General features: G+C 41.5%; 3 protein-coding genes across 6 annotated transcripts; 2 read left to right on the forward strand and 1 right to left on the reverse strand.

Moving 5' to 3' along the window:
• Positions 1-503: 503 nt before the first annotated feature.
• LOC306695575 (proteasome subunit alpha type-4-like) lies at positions 504-4,753 on the reverse strand. Of its 3 annotated transcripts, none has more exons than XM_079158842.1 (9): positions 4,632-4,753; positions 3,482-3,508; positions 3,360-3,402; positions 2,857-3,019; positions 2,043-2,120; positions 1,835-1,923; positions 1,557-1,687; positions 1,188-1,311; positions 504-739 (listed from the first exon to the last, which is right to left on the reverse strand). In XM_079158842.1, the coding sequence occupies exons 2-9, from the start codon at positions 3,482-3,484 to the stop codon at positions 585-587; spliced, it is 786 nt and encodes a 261-aa protein (XP_079014968.1). In that variant the 5' UTR covers positions 3,485-3,508; positions 4,632-4,753; the 3' UTR covers positions 504-584. The 3 variants fall into 3 exon arrangements, with proteins under 3 accessions (XP_079014968.1, XP_079014967.1, XP_079014969.1); XM_079158841.1 differs by lacking the exon at positions 4,632-4,753 and adding an exon at positions 3,855-3,955; XM_079158843.1 differs by lacking the exon at positions 4,632-4,753 and adding an exon at positions 3,860-3,915.
• Positions 4,193-8,692, forward strand: slc25a44b (solute carrier family 25 member 44b). 2 transcript variants are annotated; one of them, XM_079158822.1, is made up of 4 exons: positions 4,193-4,325; positions 5,196-5,860; positions 6,039-6,166; positions 6,825-8,692. In XM_079158822.1, the coding sequence occupies exons 2-4, from the start codon at positions 5,233-5,235 to the stop codon at positions 7,014-7,016; spliced, it is 948 nt and encodes a 315-aa protein (XP_079014948.1). In that variant the 5' UTR covers positions 4,193-4,325; positions 5,196-5,232; the 3' UTR covers positions 7,017-8,692. The 2 variants fall into 2 exon arrangements, with proteins under 2 accessions (XP_079014948.1, XP_079014949.1); XM_079158823.1 differs by lacking the exon at positions 4,193-4,325 and adding an exon at positions 4,336-4,481.
• A 2,942-nt stretch (positions 8,693-11,634) lies between these two features.
• Positions 11,635-18,252, forward strand: LOC306703462 (cellular retinoic acid-binding protein 1). The gene is made up of 4 exons (XM_079169440.1): positions 11,635-11,747; positions 12,988-13,166; positions 14,500-14,613; positions 18,074-18,252. Exons 1-4 carry the CDS (start codon positions 11,678-11,680, stop codon positions 18,122-18,124), a joined length of 414 nt encoding a protein of 137 aa, XP_079025566.1. The 5' UTR covers positions 11,635-11,677; the 3' UTR covers positions 18,125-18,252.
• The last annotated feature ends 281 nt before the right edge of the window (positions 18,253-18,533 follow it).

Raw genomic sequence — 18,533 nt, forward strand, 5'->3', positions numbered from 1 at the left:
GGTGAAAAGAAGAAATAACATACAGTACATTATCTCTCTTTGTATATTATGATTTATACCAAAACTAAATGAATAGTCTCATAGCACTACTATTTTCCCTTTTTGTCTGGAAACATGGCTTTTATTTTTCTTTCAAGTGTTTAATTATTGTGCTTAAACACAATAACTCTCTTACTGAACATGTATATATATATATATATATATATATATATATATATATATATATACACACACACACACTGTATACATATGTATGTATAGCTTTTCAATGGCATGATTTAAGACCACACGTGCCAACTTTTAAGTGATATTAAACTTGTAGGATCAGTAAAGAAGAATACATTTTGGGGACTGACGTTTATGGTAGTGGAATTATTTCGTCCTGTTTAAAGAGTGGTTTGTTGTTTTTAAACTGCTTTCTACTTATGTGTAAAATTTATTTTGAAAAAGTTTGAAATAAAACTCTTCATCTTGTTACCAGGATACAGACAACAACACGTCCGTCAGTTTCCAAACTTTTAATGTAAAAGACAAAACAAGAACAGGATTTGGTGACGGGGGGGAAAGAAGAACTCTGATTTTGCTCATTTGTCCTTCTCCTTCTGCTCCTTCTCCTTCTTCTCCTTCTCAGTCTTGGCCTCCTCGGCCTCGTGCCGCTTGATGAGCTCCTCCACTTCCTTCTGCTTCAGCACTTTGATTTTGGTTTTCCCGTCTTCTCGTGTCAGAGTGGCAATTTCCACTGAAACGGTTAAAAACAGCTTTGTGTTATTTTAACATCTACACACTAGAAGATCTTTAGCAACATGCGGTAATAACACATTCTGGTGTTTATTACAGAGTGACTGTTACAGTACGAAGAGTTGAGAGCCCTCACTAACTTGACTGGTTGAAGTTATTCAGTAATACTACTGTTGTACTACTGTTGTACTACTGTTGTACTGTACTCTCTGCAGTACGGATGCACACAAACATTTGATTATCTTAACTACAATTTACTCCAGTTATGAAATAAATCCGTCATAACCATTTAAAGTTTTACGTCTCGTCCCAGTTCAGGTTTCTATGACAGTGTCTAAACTGAATAGATCCGGTATCGGTGCGTCCCTTTCCTGCAGTAACACATTTCCATTTTCTCCAGAGCTCGTAAAGCTCACGAGCTGCTCATATTTAGGAGTTTTGAATGTCACCTTTCTCCGCTGACAGCTTGCTGACGTCCATCGTCTTGTTGAGGACTTTGACGGCCAGAGCCAGAGCCGAGGACAGACTCATCTCGCCCTCTTTGAAGTCCTGCTTCAGCATGGACACGGCAGACTGAGGGCCAAGAGGTCAACACGTCAAACAATGCAGCGGAAGAGTATGGACACAATTACAATATGGATATAAATAGTGCTGTTTGTACGAGACAGTTGGTTCGTCTTCCTTATACAACCGTACAGTACAATTGAACACTGGTGCATTTTTCATTATAAGACCATTTTACACAGGAACTGGATTTTCATGGGAATATTCCGGTAAAATAAAAAGGTTTTAATAAAATAAAACAATTTCAAACTTACAGCGCTGTTGTTGCCAATACAGGTTGCCTTCCAGCCTCCATAGTTGCCACTTGGGTCACTCTGGTACAACTGGAAGCCGTAGTGTTTGTCCCAGCCCATGTAGAGCAGAGAAACACCAAACGGCCTCTTACCTGTCAAGACAGACCACACGTGTTACAGAAAGTCTAAATCCACCTGTGTTCCTACACACAGATGAGTTATTGTAGCTTGTTCACTAATATGACATCTTAACAGGTGTTGTAGATGTTACTAGACAGGGAAAATACTGTGCAACTCGCCTCCAAACTGTGTGTACGCTTGTTTGATGTCACACAGGGCCGTCACCAACTGCTCGCAGGGTATTGGCTCCTGGTACTGCAACAAATACCTGAAGAAGAATCGGACCAATAGGTAGAAACTGAAGCATGTGCATTTAACAAGGTTCATGGAGATTACCGTTCAACAGGTTAGTAATTGGGACATGATTTCAGGCCCTCTGAAACTCACCTCTGTGCAATCAGCCGTAGCTCATTTGTCAGGACATTAGCATCGGATGTGATCCCAGCAACACTGCAGGCCAAGTCACTGTAAAAGAAACCCACACAAGAGAGCAACGTTAAAGGTTTTTCATGGTAAGAATGGGCTACATCCTGGGTGTTTGTTACGTGTTGTCTCCCCTCCTGCCCTTCTTTCTTTCTCTCTCTCTCTCTCTCTCTCTCATGTTCCTAACAGGTGTCAATCAGTTGATTGGGTTCCACCTGTGGGGGCCGGTCGTGCTGCTCGGTGGGTTGCACCAACTGCAGGCTGGCCAATCATCAGAGCCGAAGATAAAAGCAGGAAGCCTGGTCTTCAATTGTTTTCTGTCGATGCCGAGAGCTAGACTTCAGGTTAATGTTTGTGGTGAGAGGTTGCGGACAGTAGGTGAGTCTGAGGTACTCTGGACATTGGCAAAGGTGTAGTTGATTTTCTGTGTCTAGATACACTAGGTTTATTGGTCGGTGCCACATCTGTATTTGGTTTTGGTCGAGTACATTTAGACAAGCTAGAGAAGCCATTTTGTTTGTTTGATTTCAGAGGTTAGTTAGACCAAGTTTTGTTATATTGGTTTCAATTGTTTGGCACGACCACACCTGTCCCATCCTCTCCCACTCTGTGTTGAGACTCACTCATATTGAACTGTACGTGAGCAAAATAAATGTTTAAAAATAAAGTTTATGGTACATGGGCTATTTGTTTATCATGATGTATGTTCGTCCCTAATCCTCCCCTGGACCAACAGAAAAGGGACGTAATGGTGTTGAAGAGTCCTCGATTCACTCACTCATTGAGCTTGTAGATCTTCTCTGAGAAGAAAACCTCGTCGAGCAGTTTGTGGATGTTGCGTCTCTCTGCTGCTAACAGCACTCCATCATTGGCCAGAATCCCCAGACAAGTTCCAGCGTGACCGATGGCCTCCATCGCATACTCCACCTGATAGAGGCGTCCTGCAAAACATAGTCACAGAAGTATTGTGAGATTATGTATTGACGTGGCTGGAAATAAACTGCATCAGTGTATATCTAAAGCACAAGTGGCCAATGGAAGAAGTGAAGTAGCTGGATAAGATAATTGTTATTTTTCTTTTTTTTTATTTAAAGAGTACTGATCAGCTCAAACAACTTTAAAATTTGAGTCAAGTTTTGGCAAATATCTACCATGTCAACAGATGCCACATGTATAGAGGAACATACATGATTGCAATGCACATGAGATATAAGATTTGCAATGTAATGTATTGCTTCATTAATAATGTAAACTCAAAGTGGTAAAAACTACAAGACTTGCCTTCCGGAGAAAATATGGTGGTTCTGGAATCATATCGACGAGACTAAATAAAGAAACACAGATATTAGCTGACAGAAACAAGCAGGAGCATACTATGAACAAACGTGATATTTGATACTCACCATCTTTTAACCCTCGCTCAAACTGTCCTGCAAAACAAAACAAAAGTTCTAAATTAATGGAGCAAACCACAGAACGTTTCTGGGTCAATTGGACACGGAAATGAATATGCTAACTCAAAACAACAGTACGTATCGTTTACCACCCACTTTTGCCTCTCTGCATGACAGCTAAAGCTAACAGCTAAGCTAACTGCTGCTGAACAGAATGAATCTGCAATATCTGAGCATGCTAGTTCGTTAGCTTGCTAGCCACGGAGCTAGCTCATAATAAAGTCAGTTCCTCTGACTGGACACAATCAAACTTTACTAACACTCCAATATAGCGGTGGAATAAGACAATACTTTAGAGAATTATAAAATACTAATATATTACCTTACGTGAAAATAGGTCTAAGTTAGCGTAGGTTTAGCTACTACTTTCAGTTTGATGCTCCTGACACACACACCAGTATGACCCGCCCTACTCGGCCTCTGATTGGCTAATATTCGTTGGTTGGATTGGTTCTTCTTCTTCTCTAATTTAATTGGCGGATTGCAACCAACTTGAATAGGTATATACCGCCACCTACTGTACCGGAGTGTGTAGTTTCAGAGTACAAGTTCCATCACTGTTCTAAAGGACAATCAATAATGATAATAATATGATTGGATTGGTTTGGGTTCAACCCACAGTTTATGCGTATGGAGCGATTGAAAGTAATATAAACCTGACCTGTAGGGGCAGCAATGTGCATTCGAAGCATTCATCATGCCAAAAGAAGAAGAAGCTCTGTTGTTGTGTCATTGGTTGTTTCAGCAAAATACCGTTTGAATGAGAACCGGAAGTAAGCTGACTAGCAAGAAGGTAGCTAACTCGTACGTCACATTAACATATAAATATATATCAGCAACTGAATACGGTACTCAGAATTGTATACTTTTTAATCGTCTGATTGACATGGTTTTCAAAGTCTGACATACATTACGCACGTGACCTTGTAATAAACATCTGTCCGAAAAGGTAAGTGCTTGCTAATCACACCGATGCTAATGCTACATAACCTCAGAGCTAGCTCGGTGTTAGCTATCACAAGCTTTAGCCACACTAGCATGTTGACAATAGCCACATTTCTTTATGAAAACACCCGGTGTTATCGTTGTTTTTACTCACTTTGTTTTGGTTTTATATGAAGTGTTAATAGCTACACATCAGCTCTGGAACACGGTGTCCTCTGTCCCCGGTGTGGCCACTGGGGGTCAAGTACAAACTGGTGTCGCTAAGGTGTTTATTTATTTGTAATAGGACGGTCACAACACCGACATGGCTCCATGTTTATTGCCAAGGCCGATTGGATCATTGGAATCATGCAGTTAGCTTTAGCGTTCTTGCAGCATGACCTTTGAACTCTTACACAACGATAACTGGAGATCAATAGTATTGTCTCAAGGAGAAGACAATGTCAGGCCGTGCTGCAGGAGTGGTTGATAGACAGCAGGGGTCGAGCGATAGCAGGAGGTATAAATGAAGAGGATATCATCTGTCAGAGAGTTGCCAATACCTTGTGATACTAGTAATTATCATTTCAGTGTTGCAAAGCAATGACAAAATTACATTTTACTTTAGCGGTATTTAGGTCAAATTGTCAAACTACAATTTCCAAGGTAAACTATGATCTTCCACTCTTAGTAAATATATAAATGAAGTAGTTTCCTGACCGTACTGTTGTGTATGCAGGAATCAGTCTGATGTGGGGGCACCTACAGCTGTCAGGATGCAGCAGAAAAGGAACATCCAGATCATCGAGTGGGAGGACCTCGACAAAAGGAAGTTCTACTCCTTCGGGGTGTTCATGACGATGACCATCCGGGCCACCGTCTACCCGGCCACGCTCATCCGCACTCGGCTGCAGGTGCAGAGGGGCACATCCCTCTACGGCGGCACCTTTGACGCCTTCTTCAAGATTCTGCGGGCGGAGGGCGTCCGGGGCCTTTATCGTGGCTTCATGGTCAACACCTTGACGCTCATCTCAGGCCAGGCCTACATAACCACCTACGAGCTGGTGAGGAAGTACGTCTCCCAGTATTCTGAGGACAACACGGTCAAGTCACTGGTGGCGGGCGGCTCGGCCTCGCTGGTGGCTCAGAGCATCACCGTTCCGATCGATGTGGTGTCTCAGCAGCTCATGATGCAGGGCCAAGGGGAGCAACTCACGCGCTTTCGTCTCAATTCCAACACAGAGACAGGAAATTCCAAGAAAGTGTTCGGCCAAACCAGGAACATTATGGCTCAGATTTTTGCTGCTGATGGTTTCCGGGGCTTCTACAGGGGATATATTGCTTCTCTCCTCACTTACATCCCAAACAGTGCTGTCTGGTGGCCTTTCTATCATTTGTATGCAGGTAAATGTCTGAAACGCCTATTTTCTAAACTTAAAAAAGCACTATTTGCACCGTTAAAGTTGTATTTGGCCATGTCTTCAGTGTCTCAGTCTCTTCCCAGTGCATCTATACATCTACAGTGAGAATGACTCGCCAGTCCTTGTCTTGTGGTTAATCGAGTGTCTTTAATGTTCTACAGAGCAACTCTCTAAACTGGCTCCCACTGATTGCCCTCATCTGCTTCTACAAGCCATAGCCGGACCTCTAGCAGCTGCTACTGCCTCAACTGTCACCAACCCAATGGACGTGGTCAGAGCCAGAGTGCAGGTATTCACTGTGCATCCATCAGGCAGAGTGTGGGGCCGCTGGCAGCTTACAGATCAGTGACATCTAGTTTCTGGTGCCAGAGCATCAAAAAGCTGGCGGAAAATCGCCTTCAAGCACAAAGTCTGTTTGGTCAGATGTTTCTCATTCGCTGAAGCTACAAACGTTAACAATTAGTCAGCTCTCTTAGTAAGTGTCTATAATAAGTGACTGTATCACTCTTCTATAATTTGCGTATCAGGGAAGCTTTTCCTGTCCAGGGAAAGAAAGCAAAAGTTGTGCCGTAGTGACCGGTTCTGCTTAAAAAAACCCAAATGAATAGATAATGAGTGAGTATTAATTGATAGAATTAACGTTCAAAAGCGAGGCTGTACCCTGAAGGTTGAACGTGAACATACTTCGCCTCAGTCTTCTGAAATGTTAACACATATTTTAGGCCCACATGTGTAAAAGTCATGTGTAACTCAAGACGGCTGTAATCTACATTACCGCTGCTGAAAATAACCAATATTGTGCATGTTGTTGATATCACAAAATTAGACATATTGTGTATAAAAATGAATCCGAATGAATTGCAATAACTCGATAACCGTCGTCAGGCCCGATGCTAAGTCGCGATACAGTATAACTACTGTAAGATACTGTATGTGTGTTTGTTTAGGTTGAAGGGCGGTCTTCAGTCATCGAGACCTTCAGGCAGCTGATCAGAGAGGAGGGCTGCTGGGGGATGACCAAAGGACTGTCGGCACGCATCATCTCCTCCATACCCACGGCCATCGTCATGGTGGTCGGCTACGAGACGCTAAAGAAGCTGAGTTTGCGACCGGAGCTGGTGGACTCGAGACACTGGTAGACCTGCACGGACCTTATACGGACCACGTTTTAGCCCCGACTTAGACTTCCTGTGAAAACACTGGATGAAAGAGAGGTTTATTTAAAATACCAACCTGGAATCAGGCCACTGAAACATTAATTACAGAAGACATTGAACTTGTGTTCATACCAACATATTAGTTGCAGACCCAGGTTCACGTTTTATTCTGCTGCTTACCGGGGTCGATGCTTTTTAATGCAACTGAAAGTACTTTTGCAACTTTTTAACACGGGAACGATTCATTTAACACACTACAATCAGGTTGAAGCATGTTTGCTGTGGATTAAAGTGGAATTGATGGTTACTGTGTTTGTGCTGTCACAAAGCAAAGCGCTGTTGGGCCCAGAACTGGTTTTGATCAGTGGTTCAGAGAAAAGTTATGATGCATTCACGTCAGCGTAAACACATCTTTGATTTCTGTTTGTTTCCTCTTCTATGTGGAGATCTTTTTGGCCTTTTGTTGTTTTTTTAATCGCTGCCTTCATAGTGTGATCAAGACAAACAATCTGCTCTTTGGTTTTGTTGAATGTGTGTGAGGAGAAAAGTAGGTGTTGGACTTTTGTTTATCATGACAGCCTCTGTGTTGTAGGTATATTCTACTGACCCTTCGCTAAGTCCCGCCCCTCGAACGCAAATTCGCCAATCATAGCGCAGCGTCAACCAGCTCTGACAACTCTCCGTCTCTGCTCCTCAGACTCTCATCAATGGTTTCAGATGTTCAGGCTGGTTTAGTGCATCTGGAGCTCGTCGTGGTTAAACGTTGTGTAATAGAGATACTCGTTATCTGGAGAGGTTGGAAGGAGATATACGTTTATAAAACGTTACGGTTCTACGTTAAAAACCTGTGGAGCTAATGTTTGCAAATCATTGCTACGCTAGCTGCTGAAGGTATACTGAATGTGTTTTAGCTTTTTGACGATTGTAACAGTGAATACTGAGCAACAGAGTTTCATTGTCTTCTGTCTGGATCTCACTTTAACTCTGTGATCTTCAGCTTCTATCTTTATCGTTTTAACCTGTTTTCACTGCTGAATCAGTTTGACATCCTGGTTCTATCCATAAAACTCATCCTGTAGAGTCTCCTCTCAGCCTCTCTTCTCCATATGTTAGATAACATATACAGGAAGTGCAGTTAGTGACAGTGTGGGCTCCACGGTAACGCAGCTCTGACGGCTTGACGGAGTAGCAGCGAGGGGCGGGGCTTAAAGAAGGGTCCATTTACTGTTGTCGTGTGCGCTGCACGAACCGAGTCAAAACAAATGACTCGGCAACTTCCATGCAACAGTGTCTACCTACAGACGTAACATACTTGTACGTCTCTCCGGCATTATAGATCTTATTTCAGTGAGTAAATTATTTGGTGAACCGATAACTGATGCTGTTTCCCTCTGGTGACGGTAAACGTTTGAGTGCAATAATGTGTTTAATCCTTTTCAGCACAAAATGTGATTTGTGTATTTCTTGTCAATTGTGTAAATAATGTGTCTTAAAGGAATGCATTACACCTCATTTATTCTCTTCATGTTTTTGGGGGATTGTGACCACAGAAGTGTCCCAACTTTAAAAACGTCACATTATGTTAAAAGATATTCTTTAATGTGTTTAAGATGAGTAACGTTGAGTATCGTGGCTCTTTCAGTTTGTTGCTTTTGTAACTAGGCTTTTTAGGACAAAGGTGAAAATAAAATTGTATTAAGTTTGAAAATGAGCTATATTTAATATTCAATAAATAAATGTTTTACCGTTTCCAAAGGTAGATGTTTGAAGGATAAAAGCTTCAACGGTAAATGTTTTACAGTGAAAAACATTAAAGGTAAAACGTGCAGCAGGTTCTTAATGACATTCTCATGTAGATTAATAATTGAAGTCAAAAGAGAACCGAGATTTTTAGAAAGGTGCTAAATAAAATGATCACTTTTCCTAAAACATCTCATAAGATACAGCTGAGTTTAAATGAAGCCGTAACGTCTTCGATCTGCTCAGGGCCGTGTAGAAATGTGTTATTCATGTTTAGGGGACACCTGATGAATCTGGAATATCCTCAGATTACTCACCTGATTCAAGTTTTACACCAATAACTGCTGGCGTCATTTCCTAAATTCAACTCATAGTAAAACACACTTCATTCAAACTGGACAGAAACTCAGACGCGTCTCGGTCGTCTGGTTCATCCTCTGGATCCTGAAGACGATGTCGTCAATGACGTCATCCAACAAAAAAACGTCATTATATTTGAGCAAATGTTTGAATAAACAGTATTACTTCAAATGAAACACATACTTTGGTAAATATATACTTAAAAACATCTACTGCACATCTCTGGTCCTCAGGGAGAGAACTCTGGAGGACCAATGCTTTACCATGTTGCTAAAATAAAAAGGGATACATTAACGTGTTTCTTTGATGTTCTCGTAACTCTGGGGCGACAGCAAATATATCTCGTCAGGACTCATATCAGAAAAGTATGTTTTTATCACGAAATAGAGGAAATATATCTCGTGCTCTGTGGAAAAAAATCGAACAAAAGATACTCTTTGGAGGTTTTATTTTATTGCAATGTACTCGCATTCTCAATTAAAAATAGAACGGTGGTGAGTAAAACTCACAGAACATTAAAGATATAAAGTCAGATTAAACCTTTCAAAGCCATAAAATACCAGAAGTATTGACATAAATGTTAAGTCGTACTTTCCATCAACAGGGCGATAGATGGCAGCAGAGCGCTCTCAAAGCTCGTCACACATCCTCAAACTCATAAACTGAACTTTTCCTCTTTTTCTTAAATAAAATCCAACAGATAAATGGACTGATGAGTGAAACAAACAAGGCGGTGGTGAAGCCTGGGACACTTCATGGTGGGATGACGGATCGCTCCCTGCTCGGCTCTGTACGTTCATTACCAAGCGATGTCTGGAAGGCACTCTGTCAGAAAGACTGATGAGGGCCGACAGAGAGGAAACAAATGTGACTTGGCTGGGTTTTAGAGGAAGGGCCTCTCTCTCTCGTGTGTGTGTGTGTGTGTGTGTGTGTGTGTGTGTGTGTGTGTGTGTGTGTGTGTGTGTGTGTGTGTGTGTGTGTGTGTGTGTGAGAAAGGATAGCTTTGCACTTTTTCAAGTCTATGGTCAGTAGAACAATACTCACATGCCAATACTCTTATTTCTATGTAAACCATAACAAATAGTATAGAACGGACCTTCCCATTCAAATCAAAAGCAGAATGTTATGTATTTCGCTGTATTTGATTCCACTGTAGCAGGCAAACCTCCGTTATAAAATAAGTCGACGCAGTAACGACTAAAACAAACAGTGGAGTAGTAATAAGAAGCATAGAGAGCCGGAGTAAAGTAGTTAAATTCAACAACTTAATGCTTCATCCACAGACTCTTGGCCCAGCGTAGGGACGCACATTGCTATCAACAGATGAGCGACAACTTTGTTCACCTCATCTTCTGTAACCAGTGTAGCTTTAAAGCATTACAAATATGAACTTTGGAAGATCACAACGTGATTAACTCACACTGCTGAAGCTTCGTATTAACTTCTGAACTTTAGAAAACGTTTGAACTCAGAATGAGGACTGTGGACTTTGTTTGGCCACCATTTCTTACATTGAACATGCTGAGTGAACATGTAAAGTGACCCAAAAACTGTTTCAATGCACATAAGAAACATTTTTTAAGATATACTTAACAAGATGTGAACTCATCCTTTGAGTATCAGTCTGTTTTAAGGAACACTGAATAGTCGACCGACCTGAAAAACCTTCAACTTCTTCCAGGATTGTTTAATGCCGTTGTTTAAGGGCCAATCCACCCAAATTACATCAATACATAAAATAAAAACTGACTAAGTCTCGAGTGGTATCTCACCATGCAGATCATTTGGGGTTTTATTTTCCCCTAAACCTCCTCGGGGTGAATGGAATTTAGTTTCTTGTGCTCAAACTGTTCAAAGATGACTTTAAAGATTCAGCCGCACAGTGTCCTCATTAACACGGTGAAACTAGTTTCTACCAAAGAAATAAGAACTAAACCAGGTGTGAGCATTTTCTCCAACACGGTTTCTGGAAAAGAGAAGTTCAAGATGATGTCTCAACACCAAATAAAACCTGAAGTGTCTTCATGGCTGGATGCAATCGGAGGAATCCAGTGGAAGTGAGAAAATCTGTGAAAAAAAAAGCCTGATACTAAAAATAAGAATTAGTATTATACTTAAATAAATATTTGTATAAATGCACCATTAAAGTTCCACTAAACCTCAATCACATCGGATGATGAGATGAGACATTAAGACCATCCAACTGAATCATAATTTAGCACGGCCATTAAAATACTCTAATGAGAATAAACCACTGACAGTGTGAGTGTGTGTGTGTGTGTGAGTGTGTGTGTGTGTGTGTGTGTGTGCGTGTGTGTGTGTGTGCGCGCGTGTGTGTGAGTGATTGAGTGGGAGATGAGGCTGAGGTGGAGGGGGTTTGGTCGGCTGTGTCGGATCATTGCACACAGGGAGGAGAGCTAGAGGGAGGGAGAGAGGGAGGGAAGGAGGGAGGGAGGAAGAGATAGAGGCTGAAGAAAAGGGAGCGGAGGAAACGAGCGACAGGAGACGAAAGGCTGACACACATTCAAAACCTCACCAGAAAAATGCCCAATTTTGCCGGCACCTGGAAAATGAAAAGCAGCGAGAATTTTGAAGACTTGCTCAAGACGCTGGGTGAGGACAATTTACTCTCTTTTTCTTTTTCTACTAAGGTTTGAAGAGTGAGAGTTTGTTTAAATGATTTTATCTGCACTGTAGACAAACAAACCTGGAACACAGACATGAGTCAGCAATCAAGGTGTATTTTGAAATGAAATGCAGGATTGACTGGTTTTAAGTAAATAGTTGATTGATCTTCAAATGTAAAAGTACAAAAAAAACACCAAATGTAAGTAATTAAATGTGACCTTTTAAACCATGTTTACACTGAACCAATGTCTCTAATTTTAGCTGCGTAATCACAGGAGGTGGCTGCAATTTTAATAATCTTTCACATTGAAATATGGTTGCGGGAGACCAATTTAACACGGCTTGTTCCAAAGTTTATTGTTGCTGCGTTTTTTTAAGTGATGAACTAGGAGGAGGACTGATTGTTTGCACTGGAACTGTGACAGAAAGGGTTAATAGCTTTTCCACTCATTTGAAGGACTGATCAGGATCTACAGGAGAGCAAAACAAAGCAGCATTCCTCCCCCTCGTCACCTTGTCACTGCACCCTCCATGTTTGCAACATCTGCTGATAATCTTTGCAGCTGGTGGAGGATCCTTCTCCTTTTATATTCAAAACCAACTGGTTTATACAACAAAATCATCTCCTGACATCTAAATGTGTCTTCTAGATAATTCTACCTTTATGCATTCATCTGGTTGATTAGCAACGTTTCATCTCTCTGATTGTTTTTCTTGCGCCCTTTTTGCCGCCAGAAACAATGTGAGGTGACAACCCAATGTCAAGATAATAAAATATGGAGAAAGTAGGTCTTATAATTAGTGACAATAGGTGGGAACAATGTGATTTATGTACATTAGGTCATCATACTTTACAGACTAGTCAGCCCTACTTAAAGGAACAGTGTGTAGCATTTAGGGGAATCTATGGCAGACATTAAATATTAATAAGTATGTTTTCTTCAGTGTTTAATCACCTGAAAATAAGAGTTTTTCTGTTTTTGTTACCTTAGACGTTTATAACTACAGATGGAGCTCGCCTCCATGCTTCTACAGTAGCCCAGAAAGGACAAACCAAACACTGGCTCTCGATATGAACATTCACATTTTCACGCTTTCGCGCCGGCTACCGTAGTTTCAGTTGGTTGCAATCTGCAACCTCACCACTAGATAGCGCCAAATCCTCCACACTGCACCGTTAATATTCATACTGTAGCCTCACAGGTGGCGCTGTACGTGTTTTCAGGTGTGAACGCCATGCTGAGGAAGGTAGCGATGGCGGCTGCGTCCAAGCCCCACGTGGAGATAAGGCAGAACGGCGAGTCCTTCTACATCAAGACCTCTACCACGGTCCGCACCACGGAGATCAACTTCCTCATTGGAGAGGAGTTTAACGAGGAGACGGTGGACGGCAGAAAGTGTAAGGTAATCTAATTAAACTGTGACAACTACACATGAAGAGTTCTAACTTTCTGACAATTCAACTTTCTTTCTTTCTGACGCCTAGGGATGACTACAAATTTAGAAGGATGATGTGACTTTGCGCTGTCATGCATCACTATTGAGAAAGCGTGCATATCGCTGACAAAATGCCTGTAGCTAGCTAATAATATCAGATTTCAGCATGTCAACGTATTATTTTATTCCCCAAGGGTGCATTTGATGGGATGGGACAAGTTCGTTGTTAGCGAGCTAATGTTAGCTATGTGTTAGCTAGGGCCATTGTAAACATAATACTGCAGAACTTTCTGATTAATCCACAAATGCAAAATGCTTCAGCATAACCTACAGAGATATAGTTAGTCTAAAACTGACATTTTGACAAAAAGTTTTCTGCAGACTTAATGACATACTGAGTGTCGGGATCCACAGTTTTCTCGTACTTCCTGCTAACGCCTCACGTCTGTATCCTCAGTTTTTCAGTTCAGCAGCTTATAAAAACTTAGCTGTGGGTTCTTTACCCTGTTGGAAGTGCATCTAACCACACATCAGCTTTTATGTGTTTTTCTGTTGATTGCAGACAAAAGTAACAATAAAGCCACTTCACACAATACAAAAAGTCTAAAGAGAGCGACAAATAGGCAACTTCCGGTTCTGCCAAGTAAAGCCAGAAATGTCTTTAAAGCTGCATTCTCCCTAATGTCCACCAGGGGGCGACTCCTCTGATCGTATAGAAGTCTATGAGAAAATGACTCTACTCTTCTCTTGATGTATTACCTCAGTAAACATTGTAAACATGAGTTTATGGTCTCAAACTCTAGTTTCAAGTCTTCTTCAATACAGCATGATGTTCATTTAGTAAATGATGGTCCATTTAGAGTCAAACAGACCATAAAGCAGGGTATGCTTTAGGGCGGGGCTACCTTGTGATTGACAGGTTGCTGCTGCTACCAGAGCTGTATAAGCAGTCTCTACGTCACACCTTTGCATTACAAATATGGTGACTTCCGTTCACTGGTTGCAAAAAGCCAAGATGGCGACGGCCAACTCGTCAAACTCAAGGCTTCAAAACGGCAGTCCACAACAAATGAGTGATGCCACGATGACTACGTCCACTTGTTATATACAGTCTATGATCTCAATGGACAGGTTTATTATTGTAACGACTCCTCTGACGACCGACGGTGTCAAACGTATAAACAACTGTCCCCGTCGATCTCTCATCCATCACTTCGCTTTACTGCTGATGTCCTGTAATCCAGGTTAAACTGAGGCGATAAATATAGGAAACCTCATTAAAGGGCTGCTTTTTCTACAGAGCTTGGCAACTTGGGAAGCAGAAAACAAGATTTACTGCAAACAGACTCTACTGAGCGGGAACGGCCCGAAGACCTTCTGGACCCGAGAACTCAACGGGGACGAACTCGTACTGGTGAGGAGCTGTTTCTAAATAAGAAAGAGAGTGCTGCATGCAGCTGTAGACTCAAACAGTCAAGTGTATAAAGCATGTATTGGTGCATGTGTCTCTTCAGGATCTTCCCTTTTGTTCCTCTTTCGAGAAAAATGCTCTCAATGTTCTTTTATAAAATTGCGGCTCCCAAATGCTCTTTCTTGTCCCATCAGCCTGAAGAAAGATGTCCAAACAATGACTCCTACTTTTATCTGAAATCTCTCAGGAGATCAATGAACAGATGTTTTGTGAAGTGGGATGATGTCTATAATTTGGAAGTTGCTGTCTTTAACCTCATGAGCAGTTTTCTGTTTTTACTTCTCTTTCTGCAAGAAAAGAAAAGAAATGGATTGGTTAAAAGGTGCAGTCCTCACCTTTTGTAAAAATAAACACAGTTGTTCTATCTGAATTTGGGGAATTAAGCTTTTTTGGGAACGACTTAAAGGAGAAGTTAGATATAAATATGGTCTCTTCCACTCACTGGTTGCAAAAATCCAATTCTTATTTTCAGGTGATTAAACACTGAAGACAAAATACTTATTGTTATATTCCATCTCTGCCAATAGATCCCCTTCAATCCTACACACTGTTCCTTTAAACAATCAAGATAAACAGCTTCATATTTACCATACAGACAAAGTCCTCGCGGCTAACTCTCGGCAAGAAAGACATTTGATGGAGGATGTATCAGCAGAAACCAACGCTCGACAGATGGTCAAGAGAGGCCATAACTGGGTGGCGACACCAGATGTGAAAATGTCAAACGTTCGGATACGAAGCCAGATACAAGATTCATTTATTGTTGTTATTTTATTTGCCAATTGAGGGTTAGGATAAACATGGCTGCATCTGTGACGCCAAACACTATCAAGATTCATTGTTTATTTATTTTTTCTATTTCATTATTCAACGCAATGAAAAACTGAAATGAATCCTTGAAACCCATCTCCAAAGAGAGGTTTTCTGAAATGTAGAAGTCAGACCAGCAAAGGGTGAGCTAATGTTGATCTGATTTTCATATTTGATTGCCTGACCCACATTTAAGAAGAATTATCAAAGACAAAGCAGTATTTTCTTTCTGTAAACATCTGGGCCAGCTTGGGATATTTATTGACCAGATGGAGATCTACTCTTTACCAAATGTGACTCCTGCAGAGACGCAATCAGGAGAAACATCTGAGAGAAGCTGTAATTTGGACTGAATGCAGGTTTGAAATGTGTTTTTGTTAAAGATAAGGGTGTGGACGTCCGTCTGTCCACGTAGGAGTGATGGGCTGTAATCTGATCGCGGGTTGAATCATCGGAAAAATAAAAAAGTCTTAATGAGACACCAGTGAGGGAGAGGTCTGATATATTCCCAGCTGTTCTGTGATTTAAACAATACTCCCTCATATCACACCTCAATTAATGCATTGTTTGGATTTTAAGATTTGAATGATGTAGCAGAGATATTTGGCGATAAAGATGGAAATAGTTTACCGGTGATCGGGAGGCTGAGGTCACATCATTCCGTTATATAATACACAATAAATACAGATAGATAGATCAGAAGTTCACTATATCTTTATATTATATATATTTATATTGTGAAACTTCATGAACAGATTCACAGTACAGCTCTGTACCACAGTCTGCATGCCATTGAACTAACTTACTGACACTAGACTTGACCCTTCATTAAGTCCCGCCCCTCAGACGCAGACTGGCCAATCACAGCGTAGCATCGTCCAGCCCTAACCAGGGTCCGACAGCTGTCCGTCTCTGCACCACAGACTCATTTAATGATTCCAGATGTTCAGGCTGGTTTAGTGGATTTAGAGCTAGTTAATTACAAACTCAAGGCTGTATGCCTTCTCCGACCAGTCGAGTTGCAGTTTACATCCCAATTGTCATCACTTTCAAATTGCCATAATTAGTATATCAATTATGGAGCTGGAAGGAAATTCCCTCAAGGCGTTGGTGAGACGGAATGGACCGGATGAACAGACGGACACGGCCGTTACAAAAGGGAACTAAAGACCAACACATCTCCTTTACTGAGACGAGTTCCCTCTGCTCTTGTCCTCAGAGGAATGTGATCGACCCCTCGGTATAAACAGAATGAAATGCACGTGAAGTTGAATAAAAGCACTGGCCAGCAGATGAGGAGATTAGGCTTCCGGGGGGGTGGATGCGGTGCTTAATGAAGACGACATGTGTTGGCTCACTTTGATCTACGATGGGTGGACTTAAAAAAGACCAGTTAGAGAGTCTACCGGAGGATAAACGCTCTTTTACTCGTCCATGCAAGGAGCCTCATATACTTGCTTCACATTTTAAGCCAATGAATATTGATTTTTACAGAGATTAATGCAGTCCTGGATTGGCTACTTTATGATGGGACTGGAGCCAGATGGATTTGTGTGGCTGTGATGGTGTCGGGTGTGTGTGTGTGTGTCTCTCTCCTCCTGCTGGCTTTAATTGATCTCATTGATCATGCTGTTAAAAGATGCCAATGGACCCTGGTGTTGCTTCCAGTTAATGTCTCCCTCGGCAATGGCGCCATGTGCCAGATGGGAGTCGCCCTCAGCTCCATTTTTCACGCCCCCCCCCCCCCCCCCCCTCGTCCCGCCACAATGCACGGCCTGAGATAATGATGATGTGTGGCCCTGTAGTTGGCCCCTGGGACGCCCATAAATCTTTTGGACTCGGGACAGGACCCGGGGCGTCCCGTGTTTCTACCCCGCTCTCAGATCAGTTTGAGTCACGTCTGTTTCTTTCTTCGGGCAGCTGCGTCAAATTAAGATCATGACATTAGCCGGCATTAGTGGAGGCTGCAGAGGACATGAGGACTTTAACATGGTGTTAGGCGACATTTAGGGACTACGATACATGAAAACCGGACATGTTAAGTGCTTCATCGGAGTGTGTAGTGCCAGCACTGAGATAGTATAAAATAACATGAAGATCGACCATTACTTCAACTGCAGCTTGTACAAACCGTTCAGGAATACATTGATTAAAAGAAAGAAACCTATTTCAAAATGCTGGTGGCAACATTGTTCTATATGTTTAGTATCAGTGGTGGAAATTTGTAACCAAGTACATTTTGTCAAGTACAATTTTGACTTGTAATTTAATTATTTTGATTTCTGAGTACTTCTTCCACTGCTGCTTAGTATCTGATCTAAGAGACAAAAGACGCGTTTTGATTTTGATGGACTTTTCTTGATATATATATATGTGCACGCTCTGGTTTATGCTCTTAGACGCTCGTTTAAAAAAGGAGATGCACTTATGACTTCTGGTGACTAGTAGTTCTCTTGAATACCTATGTTGTAAGTCGCTTTGGATAAAAGCGTCTGCTAAATGACTGTAATGTAAAATGTAATGTAGGAGACATGACACTACTGCTGATCAAGTGATAATCACATTTCTTTTTCTTCTCTCAATCTCCTTTCAGACCTTCGGAGCCGATGACGTGGTGTGCACACGGATCTACGTACGAGCGTAGCAGAAGTCCACCAGTTCAAATTCCCTCCGACAAAAGTAATGTTTCAGCGTCTGAACTGTCAGCGCTAGAAATTTCACGTTAAAATCAAATAAAAAAAAATAATAATTTGGTTTGACATTCAATGTTTTGCATCTTCGTGAAAAAAAAAAATCACAATTTCAGAATTCTGTTTTTTTTAACTTCCCTTTTTGTACAGATTTTTTCAAGCATTGGAAATTAAACGATGAGACGATGACGTCTTTGTGTTGTATTGAGTTCATGCAGTCGGTCCGTAGACAGAAGCAGCAGCAGAGTCTGCACACTAAACATTACAGATATCACCTGATGAAGAACCTCCTGGTCAGTGAGCGGACTGCCGGCCCCAAAACACAGTTTTCATACAAACACGATCACAGAAAATGAAAACAGG

Source organism: Pholis gunnellus (genome assembly GCF_910591455.1).
Source record: "Pholis gunnellus genome assembly, chromosome: 1".
NCBI classification, from domain to species: Eukaryota; Metazoa; Chordata; class Actinopteri; order Perciformes; family Pholidae; genus Pholis; species Pholis gunnellus.

Bases quoted from the DNA above. Each gene is read 5' to 3' on its own strand.
- slc25a44b (XM_079158822.1), top strand. From the start codon at position 5,233: ATGCAGCAGAAAAGGAACATCCAGATCATCGAGTGGGAGGACCTCGAC. The intron at 5,861-6,038 runs GTAAATGTCTGA...AATGTTCTACAG, and splicing joins TTTCTATCATTTGTATGCAG to AGCAACTCTCTAAACTGGCT. The intron at 6,167-6,824 runs GTATTCACTGTG...GTGTTTGTTTAG, and splicing joins TGGTCAGAGCCAGAGTGCAG to GTTGAAGGGCGGTCTTCAGT.
- LOC306695575 (XM_079158842.1), bottom strand. The intron at 2,121-2,856 runs GTGAGTGAATCG...TTTCTTTTACAG, and splicing joins AAGATCTACAAGCTCAATGA to TGACTTGGCCTGCAGTGTTG. The intron at 1,924-2,042 runs GTGAGTTTCAGA...ATTCTTCTTCAG, and splicing joins CTACGGCTGATTGCACAGAG to GTATTTGTTGCAGTACCAGG.
- LOC306703462 (XM_079169440.1), top strand. From the start codon at position 11,678: ATGCCCAATTTTGCCGGCACCTGGAAAATGAAAAGCAGCGAGAATTTT. The intron at 11,748-12,987 runs GTGAGGACAATT...ACGTGTTTTCAG, and splicing joins AGACTTGCTCAAGACGCTGG to GTGTGAACGCCATGCTGAGG. The intron at 13,167-14,499 runs GTAATCTAATTA...CTTTTTCTACAG, and splicing joins TGGACGGCAGAAAGTGTAAG to AGCTTGGCAACTTGGGAAGC.